Source organism: Zootermopsis nevadensis, unplaced genomic scaffold (assembly GCF_977971745.1).
Source record: "Zootermopsis nevadensis isolate Lab colony 2312 unplaced genomic scaffold, Znev_1.0 Znev_ptg000005l, whole genome shotgun sequence".
In the NCBI taxonomy this organism is placed as follows: domain Eukaryota; kingdom Metazoa; phylum Arthropoda; class Insecta; order Blattodea; family Termopsidae; genus Zootermopsis; species Zootermopsis nevadensis.
Window position 1 is genome coordinate 4360423 of NW_028259137.1, and position 12244 is coordinate 4372666.

The window sequence follows — 12244 nt, forward strand, 5'->3', positions numbered from 1 at the left end:
ACCAAAGACTGGATGTCAATGAAAGTGGTCGGATTGGATAGTGTGATAATGAGTTTCGTTATCGAAAATGTAATATTACAATGTATTTAAAATGAACAATTAATTTATAAGTATCTTACGTCTAATTCTTCTTTCGTGTTCGACACTGAACAGTTTCTGTTTTATTTGGATGATTCTACATTATCTTTCCGTCCACAAGTTCGTCAATACAAGACAAGTTATCTTTTAATGATTTCTCTGTCTGTTTTTTAAAAATATTTTTGTTCCGTAATTGTTCTGTGATCGCAGTGTCTCCGCGGACAACCTGAATAAAATGGCTGACTTCAGGCTTTCACTGCGATGATTACGAAGACGCGTGTCTAAGTTACGCAGTGCAGCGTGACATTTAACGACGTAGTGTTGCTTTAGATCATAAAAGCGATTGCCCTGACGATGGAGGCAGCAAACACATACGAAACGTCGGTAAACTTTTACCACGATACATGATGCAACATCACGTAATACAGGCATTTTCATGACCGAATGGAGCTCGCGGACCGCAGTTTGAACAGAAAGAAAGAAAAATAATATAACGAGGAAGTTGGGGTTACGGTTCGACTCCGGTGCACTCAACCTGTGGATTATCTGCGTGATGGTGCAGACGTTTACGCCACGGAGAAGCGTATCTTGACGAGCTGACAGTCGCTAAGCTGGTAAAAGATTTTTCCTGCCTTTTGCAAAACCGGAATTATCCATTTTTCGTGTTTGAAATAGCTCGCCACCGGACTTTCCCTGGAATCAGTTCGCATGCTCATACCCTACTCCACTTTAATATTATCTACAGTGGCGAATCCTGATCTGCAAGTCAGCTCGTATAAAAATCAAAAAATATTAAACAATTATTTAATTATGATGATAATAAGCCCGAAGTTGGACCAAATAAATGATTGATTGATTCATAATAATAATAATAATATACCGCTGTTTTGTTTGTGAAACTTCCGTTAGGCCGTGCCATATCTAACGCGGTTTGTCGTCGGCTTTTCACCACCGAGGCCTTGGTTCGCGTCCAGGTTAGTCTATGTAGGACGAAGTGACACTGGGACGGCTATATAAATGGATCTTAGGGACGTGGGCTGTGAGGATGGCAAATGGATGGAGTTGGCTCATGATCGTGGCCGGTGGCGGGCTCTGGTGTTGTCGGCGTTGAACCTGGGGGTCGAAATAACTTACTGGATTCCAACACGGGGTGTTGAAGGGAACGGCTCGAGATTCTTTGTCTTAAGGAAGAATAAATTAGCAGAATTTTTCTAGAGAGACTGAATAAAGCCATTGGAAAACCCAGTCATGGAAGCTCGTCCTAGGGCCGAGAATTTAAAAGAATATATCCCGAATAAAAATCTGTAAATCAGTTGATAAACAAATAAAAATATCAGTTATAAGACTTTACCTTGCCGCAAGACTCTTTACGTCGAGTTTTGAGATGATAAATTGGACTGAAGCTGAATTTCTGTTTCCGTCAGCGGGGGTTGTCCGTTGTACCAGGTGTATTCCGAGATCATCGCCTTCTCTCATCTTCGAAAGTCTGACAAGCATGAAGCGTCTTCTGCAAAGGTCTCTGTCACGTCGGTCATGCAAAGACGTCAGAGAGGAAGCCCCTGGAAGTCTTCTGCAGCTGTTAACTACGTCAGGGCTTCCAGTTTGTACTCGTGACTGGCTTATGGAGTCGGTTGAATCCCTTCCCAATTCCAGGGCCCCACTGGAACTGCGGTGTGATGTTACCGGGGTCTGTCTCTCCGTTGGAAAAGCGAATGTTTCCTCAACCAACTGGGACGTCAAGAATTTCTGCCGACGCGTGAGGGTACTTACATCCTCGAACTGTGTTTTCCTCTGTCTTTCCCAGGGGCCCAGGTTGGCGAGAATCTCGGCCGTGCGCGAGTCCTTACTACCACACGAAGTGTGCAGAGCGGCGATGCTGGAAGATCTCGCCCATTTATCACGACGTGACAAAAAAGACTGATGCACTTCTTCTAGAGTCGGCGTCGAAGATCGCTGAGGCACCGGAGGGCAATCGCCCGCTAACAGCTCGCCATTGCATTTGCCATTCTGTCCAGTGCCATTTTCGTTATTTCCGAGGTCAGAATCGTGGATTGACCCGGAGTCAGAACTTTCATTGGCGATTATACCACTGTCGCCGTCCTGGTCACAGGCAGTGTTTAGACACTTCTCGCCCGTTCCTACTTTGCATATGGACTCCTCGCCGTGCCGGGGACCATCGCTGTCGTAACCGGATTCGTTGGAACTTACGTAAAAACTGGGTTGACCCGAGTTTGGTGGTAGAGGTTCTTCCTCGCTGATGCTAGTTTGGTACGGCATCGCCGTGAACGACTGAGGAACAGAATAATTATACCGTCTGTGAGACTTCGCCTCTTGGCTGTCCTTCCGTCTACGACCTAACGTGTTTGTACCTTCGAGGAAAGGCGAAGTGTCTTCGGCCAGCAACGCTGCAGGGACACATTCTTCGGAATTTGCCCTCAGTCTGTACGCCCTTTCGGAGCTCTGCTCGATGAGGGACCTTCGGTTTTCCTGAAAAATCTCCTTGTTCGAAACTCTCCTTCGGTTTTGTTGGTTAATAACGCTGCCTCCATTTTCCTCCGGGAGGACAGACAATTTCGAACGCAAAAATGCGTATGGAAAATGAGCCCTTCTGCTTCCTCCGGCAGACGGTGAGTTAGCGGACGTTCCCGAGTTCACACCAAGACTTGATATGTTGTCGCAACTTCGAGTCTTCGTGGGTACGTAACTGGGATCGGTTTCGACAGACGGAACTCGCTTTTTAACACTATTCGCTACTTGTTCCGAGTCTCTGGCAGCCGCAGAAATATCGCTCGTACTTTCCGAAGGCTGGAGGGACAGATCCAGCCCGTCAGCGGGGTCTTCTCCCCTAACGTAAGACGCTGACAGCTGAGACGTCGAGGAACTCTTATAGAGCACCTTGCCCCCTGGGATGTCTGGGTTAACGCTGGGCAAGATTTGTTCCTTGAAGCTGGAGCTGAGAGTTACTTGGTGTTTTGCCGTGGTTAGCATTCCAGTAGAACCCATCCTGATAAAGAAACTCTTGAGAGGCGACGGTGAATGCTCTGTGACGTCACTGAGGGCCCTTCTTCGGGTGTTTTCTGCGTCGCTGACGGCAGTGCTTCTGGTAGGTGGCGGTGACACGGAATCTGACGCACTGCGACCGAGTCGCCACGGAGATCTCTTGCGGGCGGACCCACCGCTGCTTACGGGAGGTGACGGGGTGGCGTTTAGGGCTTCCCTGGAGTCAACGCGACGAAGGAATTCCAACTTCCGCCCCATTCGTCGACCCCACGTGGACAGCACTGGAAAACAAAAAGAATTCCTTAATGTTTATAAATAAATGTTGGCAAACCATAATATATTAATTCTGCTCACTAAATTATTACTCAGCCTGGAAGACAAACCCAGAGTTACTTAACGTTTTATTGTCTAATACAGATCTTGCTAAATGCCAGCAGTGAGAGAGTCAGCAATTTGCCGTTTCCCATAATGAGGACCCTTAACCAGATTGGGGAATCCAAAAGTACTAATTCTAAAAATCCAAAGCTGGGACGTCAGGTGACCATAAAATATACAATGTAGCCAACGTTGAGTCGTAACCACTTTTGAGCATCTAAAACTCTAGCGACAATCAAAGATATTCTGAGGCCCAATCAAAGCTCTTTTGCATTTTAACGATAATTACAAACTAAAAATAATTTTATATCGGAAGTATTCAACAAACTTTCATATAATTCAGAACATTCGATAAGAAAAGTTAAGTATTGTTAAATAGAAAAAAAAAGACAATAGGCTTGCATTTTCGTCTAGAAATGTCCATTTTACCACAGTGGCAACGAGGGAAATTTGCATCTAGATACAAGTGGAGTTTGGGTTTTGTAATTGCGCGACCGTTGAATGGAACTAATTTCTCGATAACGAGCTTTGAATAAATGCTCCAAAATGTAAACTGCATTCCATGTTTCACTAGGTACACACAGAGGACTGTAAAACGTCTAGTACGTTGCAACTCAACCACAGTAGAATCTTGTACAAGAATAATTAGATTAAACACTGAAGAAGTGTATTCCAGAACAGAATGAACGTACGTGAAATATTGAAAAGGGGAATAAAACATATGAAAATACTAAAATTTAGTAAAATCACAGATGTTTTGTACGTATCTCCAGAAATATAAATGTCGATTTTAAAAATCGTCATAATATTTGTCTCGTGGGTTACAACGACGTGTTGACTTGTACGAAAACACCAACGTTTCGGAGGAACATACTGCCTACAATTTCAGAACTGAAAATGAAGGCAGTATGTTCTCCTGAAACGCTGCTATTTACCGTCAAGTCCTCATGGTTTTACAACCCGGAAGGTTAACATCAACAGATTATTTTATGAATTTAAATAAAGGCCCTCTGTAAAACCATCAAAATTAAATTATATTCTATCCTGTCTTGAATTTCGCTTGCGTTGGTTATCTGTAATCGGTGTACAGGCTACGTTCTCAGTCCATCCGATGCTTAACCCTTTGAAGCCGAAGATCGTCTGAATATTATTTATGAATTCAGTCCGTACCGCGAAGAAAACACTACACCTCACCATTACGAAAATCAGCTGGTTAACCCTTTGAAGCCGAAGCTCGTCTTCATAATATTTACCAATCCAGACCGTACCGCGAAGAAAACACTTCACTTAACCATTAGAAGTCGAATCAGGCGGTACCACATAAGATTTAACAAAAGAACATCACGGTCAAAGCCTTAATTATGTCCTCATTAACAGCGGGGATAAAAAGACAGACGTCCTCAGAATCTAGAACTGAGTATGTAGACGTCGTTACACAATCCAGCCGCATCTGTCGCGATGAACCACTCGGTTCACGAGGTGAGACATTCCGATTAGATTCGTTTCTCGGTAATCTACAAAGGCAATGATGTGATAGGTTTACGAGAACCGGCATTTCTTCGATACCAGACGCCTGGTGTTTTGTCGCGATGTGCCACTGGCGAGCGGTGAACAGCCTTTGTTTCGCACGTGGACAAATTAGAAGCTCCGGAAATCGAAATTGTGTACTACAGTTGTCGTAAGCCTCCGCTAACGGTAAAACCGGGACGTGCAATGTTAAAACCTTTTGGGGAAAAAAAAAAATTCCGTTTTCTCTGCGTTATTACCCTGAATATATTTAACAGTATCTGCATTTCATGACGGCTTAATAGCGAGTCGATATCAGGCGAGGGATGCTATAAATGTTTCCCCTAGAATGAACTTTTAGCACGTACGAGCAATAACTACACAACAGCTGAGACACTCCTTTTTTTTTTAACACTGGAGAGGCGATCGATCGGGATTGAACACAGGTCTCCGTCCTGTTTCCATAGAAACGCTCGTCAGAGAACAAGTGATCCGAGATCTGACAGTCTCTCATTCAATCACACTAACAAGCGTCAGTGCAGAATTCCTCTTGACTAAGCTGCACGGAGACAGACGGACAGACAGGAGCGTATGTTCTGATCACATCAGCAGAAGCTCTCATCTCGTGCAGATAAAGACACACCAGCGAGGCTTTGTACATCTGAAGTGACTGCTCGTCTTTATATTTCCTTGCCTTTCCTTCCTTCATTCGTTTCCTATCTGGAAATCTTCCTCCAGTTCCTTGGTCCAATCCTCACTGCTCCCTCCCTCCCATCCATACATTCTTATTCCTAAGAGTAGAAGATCTCACTGTCGCGTTTTACACTAAAAACACACGACATACGTGACGTGGCATCAAGATCACCATTGAAATGTCGATGTACTCCAATGAGTACACCTTTTCAATCTTGTTATGCATTCAGCTGCGTATCTAAAAAAGACCAAAATTCATGTTACGAGATATTTTACGGGGAAATGCATAAACCGATTTATCTAATGCTGTTTCACAGTTGGACTGCCATTTAGGTTTAATTCAATTTAATTAAATTATTTAAGTGTTTGCCTACAGCCAAAAAGGCCAATAACAGCCAAGCACTAAACCAGAGTACAGGATAAAATATAATAAGTAATTAATTTATTTCAATAATAATAAAAGTAAAACAAAAAAATTAAACTAAATATATAAATGTAACATATTAATAATGATATTAATTCCATTCATTTATTGAATCATATTTCACAAATAAATTGGTCAAATACAATACCTAAGAAATATAATTCAATTTAATAATTCTAAATAAAATAAATAATACTAAGTAATAATAATAATAGTTTAACTAAACATATACATGTACAGTATTAAATATAACAGCCAAATACAGGCAAACCCAAAATATAAACAATATTATACACAAAGAAAAATTAATGAAGAAATATAAATAAAATAAAATATAAACAATCCACATAGGAAAACACTGATATAAATGTAAAACGCATGCATGAAGATGACTACTCGGTGTTTGCAAAACGTATAAGCCAGCGACAAGACGTGACAGATACTGTTAAGACGGCGAGACCGTCAAATTCATTCGCTTTTAGAATGTAAATGAAATTACAAGGAGAATGTTGTCCCCCCCCCCCCCCCTTCGTAGTTCACTGACGTTCAGTAAATATCAAGTCTTGATATTCTGTAAAGACACAAAATATTCCACTTACAGTTCTATAAAAATCTCTGGAGAAGAATGCAGTGACCTTGAAATCATTACATAAACAGAAGATTCATAAACCGGCCAGGTGAAATGTCTTCAGTGTCTGCAGCTGGCGCCAAAGTTTCAGCAAAATTCTTAAACGAAAGTCTGCATCGCTTGTTTGGTATTCTGCCCCAATTCATTCCACGAAACTCGGGTGGGGGGGGGGGGGGGGGGGTCGAGCGGCAGATTTTTGTGTCCGCGGAAATGAAGTGTCTGGTTCCAGTAAAACGCCGAATGACCCATCACAAGCTTCTCGAAACGAATTATCTGCTCCATCTTAGCTGTAATTATTTTTAATCTTTGTTTGAAAGTAACCGAGCATTTCCTTCATTCTTATTGCAACACAAAACGAGATTCCTCGAATGCAGAGGGAGAAATCTGTAATTATAAAACAAAAAATATCATCTCGAATTTACATCTGAATTATAAGAAGAAACATTGCGACCAACTCTACAGAGATAAGCTAACAGTCGCTCACGTGATCAAGACATAACCCCTTCTTCACTGTTGGTCCACACCCTCAGTCACCTGTATAAAAATCCGAATATTCAACCTTGTGTAAGATCAATTTTAATATTATCTTCACATTTAAATTTTAAATAATCCGTCCACGTTTGAGGCCCCGTGTTAACATTTCATATCAGGCTGTCATTTTAAGGCAAGAAGTTCTTACCCCTGCGTCAAACACCAAAGCTGTCCGCGACTACTTAATTAATCTACAGCCACCCTCTGTATGTGGAGGGCAGATCTCGTCGCCCAGGTACAAGCTTAGGAAATGTCATCCCGTGATGATAACAGACCCACTTAACACGGCTGAAAAATATTTCGCAAAGAATTTCATAAAAGCACTTGACATGTAAAAAAGATTTCTTGGATTCAATTACTTATTCTCGTCGTGAGGCCGATAAAAACTCTTATTGAAATTTGTTATTAGCAGCTCTCTCCCTGTCAAATGGAGGATGATTACAGCTATTAGCAACATTCTTCGCTGGCTTCATTACATTCTCCAGCCAGCAACAAGCAAAATCTAAAAGGTTACACGCCACGTATTATGCAGTTCGGCTTAAATAAGACGCAACGGAAGAATAAAAATGATGCTGTGTTCCTTTACCAAATTCCTGGATCCTTACAGAGGACTTCTGGTATAAAATTAAGATAATACATGACCTTCATATAGGAGTCAAATATTTTCGTAAATATATGCAACGTTTTCCTTTTGAAGTTTAAAAAATAACAATATGGGTACACCGAGTCTTCTGAAAAAAAATATTCCATTTGATGAAAATATCTCATAATCATTATGAACAGGATCCTTCCATCCTTTTCTCTTCTCGGACTGGGACCTGTTCATATACGTTCTTGGCAGATGATCCAGAAGTGGTTTGCCATTGCCTTCTTCTGTGTGTGAATGGAGTAATTGTTGGGATGCCACGGAGGAAAACTCCGTGTTGCCTAGACCACGGCCTTGCCCAACACAAGTTATAAATTCGAACCCGAGACCCCAGGATTACAAGGCCAGCGTTCTAACCGCTAGACTACCTAATCTTATTATTATTTAGTGTTCTGTCTGGCGACAGGTCCATATGAACAGGATCCTTCCATCCTTTTCTCGGACTGGGGTAAAGCCGGCCGGGGCGTGATGCTGACTACTGACCCCATCTAGTGACAAGATCAAGGAAGAGAGGAGCTATACCTCCACTCCCCCCAAACGCCTACATGGCGTATAGTGGGACAAACTTTACTTTACTTATCTCATAATCATTACGTCTAAAAGAAATGTAAAATTTACTTTGGGCAAACGTTATCAATCTACCGACAAACGTGGCATAATATATTATCTATTTTTATAATTACGAACACGGCGACCATGGGAAAGTTGAGGGTAGTAAAGTCTTACAACGTCTGAATTAATTTACATCCTCATGGTAGAATAAATTATGCAGAGAAATAGGTTAAAGAGACGTACAATGATCTCTCCTACCTATTTTCTACATTGAGATGTAATCAGTTAAGACAGGAAGAAGTCAAAACTTTACTGTTCTTACGTGTAACGCTGCTCTGCGATCCTGTTTTCGATTGTCATCGGCAAACAACCGATGCCCACAATTCAGTCTCCAAGATCGAACTATTTGTATGACAGGTACGTAACATTCCAAGCGCCCTCGGTGTCATAGAATTGAATCACTTTTGTAAGCAGGCACATAAGGATAGATGCTATTATGTACGACGCAGTACAGATCAAACCAGTACAAAAGGCGACGGAGAGGACAGACGGGTTCACAGACAGTATAAGGTTAACATTTTTCTTTAAAAAAAACCCGGCTGAAATACGTAGCAATGCGTATGGATGTCAATCTATGGCGATATTTTGAGAAATTATCAACATAACATGACGAGTTATAAAGAAATAACACGATATCTTATAAATGGGTTTATATTTTATACACTTGACTGTACCTGCAACACAAGTAAGTTGGTGTTCTCACGTTGGTCATAACCGAGACGGATAAGAGAGATAATTACACAGAAGTTTATAATTCACATGACGTTGAAAACATACATAATTATCTTTCTTTTTAAAAGTTCGCTTATTGCTGATACAAGAATATTTTACTGTCCAGTTTATTAACCTCCAGGAATACAAACGGACGTGTGGATGTTCAATCTATTTTTTATTAAAACTTGCAGAAATTATGACAAATAATTAAGATCGTGAAAAATTGTTGCGTATTTAAAGTTAGGTCATAAATTTTATGAAGACGTAGGCCTAGTATGGACTTCAAGTTTATAAATGCTGTGATATTTAAATGGATAACAGTTAAAACACGCGAAGCAGATCGCAGTTTCTGCCCATAAAACAGTCATTAAATGAACCACGTAATTACCATAATAACTGTAACTACTGCCTATCACAACGGCAGCAAGAAATATGGTAGATGTTGGCCGAACAAACACTAAGATCGTGTGTTCAAATCCCACTCGAAGCAGGTTTCATCGCCCTGATGATGGAGGCAGCAAGAACCTCTGAAACGTCAGCAAATTTCTATCAGACAACTCAGAAGACAGCCATCTTAATCCTGGAAATGTGTAAAACGATTCGTAATTTTATAAAAAATAATTCTGAACTGGGCAAGGTCACAAGTTTAAATCTACGAAAACTGAAATACAAACTACAGTGTTACAGCGAAGATTTCGGTGATTGTACTTTTTTGGATTGCTTGTAGATTATAGTCGTGGGTTCGAATCCTGTGCAGGTAGGTAGACGACTTAAAACAGAAAGATTTCTCATTGAGGAAAATACCGGACCTGAAAGACAACACAATTCCCATTACAAGTTATCATTACGTTTAAGTTTTTCATGAAAATAATAGCTATTCATTCTGAGGATCTTATGGAGCCCATAAATACATTCTGTAGCCCAAATGTGAAAAATTGTTATAATTAAACCTTAACAGGTTAAACGTACAGGGAAATTGTTTGTTGTTTTTTATTTATTTGAATGAATCCCAAGACCCACCGCCACGTACTAATAAAATTCATTTTACAACTGAACTAAGATTTAGTGATAAATTTCTGATTCAAATACGTATATATCTTCAATAGTTTATTGCTTAATTAACTTAGAACGTAGCTTTCGAAGTTCACGAAAAAAATAAATCAGATACATTAAATCTATAGAGAGAATCCTACTTTTCATGGTACCAAAACGTTCATTACCATGTCCACAAAAGTCTGCCACTGCATGCTACCACGATCCATATAAATTCAACACAAATCCTTACACCTAATTTCTTCAAATAAAGTTCAACATTAACCTACCCTCTAATTCTAGGTCGTGAAACATTTCCCACGCATTCCCTGTCTCTACCATGCGTACTACTAGGCCAACTTACTACATGTCAAGCCCAATCACATCTGATTTGATCGCAATACTAATATTTGTTGAAGTGTTTGGACTGTGAAACTTTTCCTTATGTAATATTCTCTTGCGTTCTCCTTCACGGGGTCAGATATCCTCATCAACATAAACATTCTTACAAGTACCAAGGGTAAAGGATTTTACTTCAACATCAGAAAGCAATACTTTGAGAAAACTGGTTTCGTCCTACATCCTGATAAGGTGACATGAACAAGAGTTTGTATGGGCTTGCGCGGTACAAAAGGCGACCAGCGAGCCACATCCGGCCTGAAACCACTTGTAACCAGAAACCGTGAAATTACCTGTTAACTTTTAACTAGTTTACCCAAAGGATTTGGAGAGAAAAAAAATCGTGATTATTATCTCCTCTGCTGTTTTACGTACAATTGCCACACACTTTATCGAGTTTAAAAGCTTACCGTAAAATGTAAATTTTTCTACGTAAAAAAATTCTGTCAGATACACAACTCACTGCAGGAGCATATATACAATAACACTCAACTCTACAGTAATTTGTTTCACATTTAAATAGCATTTATATTTATGCATACATAATAGCATTTTGTCGTTTCAGAGGAGAAACGTCACAGACCTACTTAGTTCATTCTAAGTCTACTTCGAAATTTACCTCTTTGACTATCTCTCAGCGTAAATTTTCGTGATTCCCTTCAAATTACGTAATGTTCAAAGACAAATTAAAATCATTTCCACGGGGTGGAGGCAACTCTGTATACAAAATTTGGTGACAGTGGTTTTTTATATACTGTCCATTGTCTGAAGCATACCACGACGTTTCAGTAGTTCCTTCTACACAGTCTTCAAGTTTCTTTCTTATAATTTTTCCCGTGGATTCTTAATTACTTATTACTTTTGAGATTTGTGATGACGGTTAGGTATTAACCTTAATACACAAACAACAAAACAGCAGAGGCGACCTGGCAGGTTCTAGGTTCGATTACAGTTGTCGTCACTAACAAATTTGGATCTGCGGCTACAAAGATCCTCAGGCAGTACCCGTTCGTCCTTCGGGTATATATAAGTTTAATGAAGGTAAGGTAAGACGAGAAGTGGCCTCGTCTAATGATATTTAAGAATTCAGTCCGTACCGCGAAGAAAACACAGCACATCACCATTACATACATCAACCTTTTAAGTCAAAGCTCGACTAAATAATACGTATTTAAGAATTCAGTCCGTACCGAAAAGAAAACACAGCACTTCACCGTTACAAGGATCAGCTTTTTAACGCTGTTTAAGGAAATAATCGCTGTTTACAAGACCGACAAACACTAATCAAGAGTTAATGACTATTGAAGCAGGTTGCATATACATCTAACATTGGACTTATAAGGGTTATTATAATGACAACCAATTACCTAAAGCGCCAATTTGACAAAACGTGATATATTTCAAATATATCTAGACTACTGACGCCTAGTCAGTATAATGACAATTTGTGTCCTATTCAGACATCATGAAAGTTATACCGAGACTCCCAACATCGCAATGTGGCTGTCGGCTTCAACGTTGAAGCCAGAGAGGAATTCGTACAGTCTTTTGCTAGAGGCAGGTTAACAGACCGTAAAAGAAAGGAAAATATTGGGAAAGAAGCATT

The 12244-nt window shown here is 40.3% G+C and overlaps 1 protein-coding gene across 5 annotated transcripts in view; it reads right to left on the minus strand.

The window, feature by feature from the left end:
- Positions 1 to 12244, minus strand: part of LOC110835180 (uncharacterized) — a 160206-nt gene that overhangs the window by 14716 nt on the left and 133246 nt on the right. For all 5 annotated transcript variants that reach the window (XM_087343410.1, XM_087343412.1, XM_087343413.1 and 2 more), the window contains one exon: positions 1430 to 3359. In XM_087343410.1, the coding sequence (XP_087199536.1) occupies positions 1430 to 3359 (1930 nt within the window). The remainder of the gene's footprint in view (positions 1 to 1429; positions 3360 to 12244) is intronic.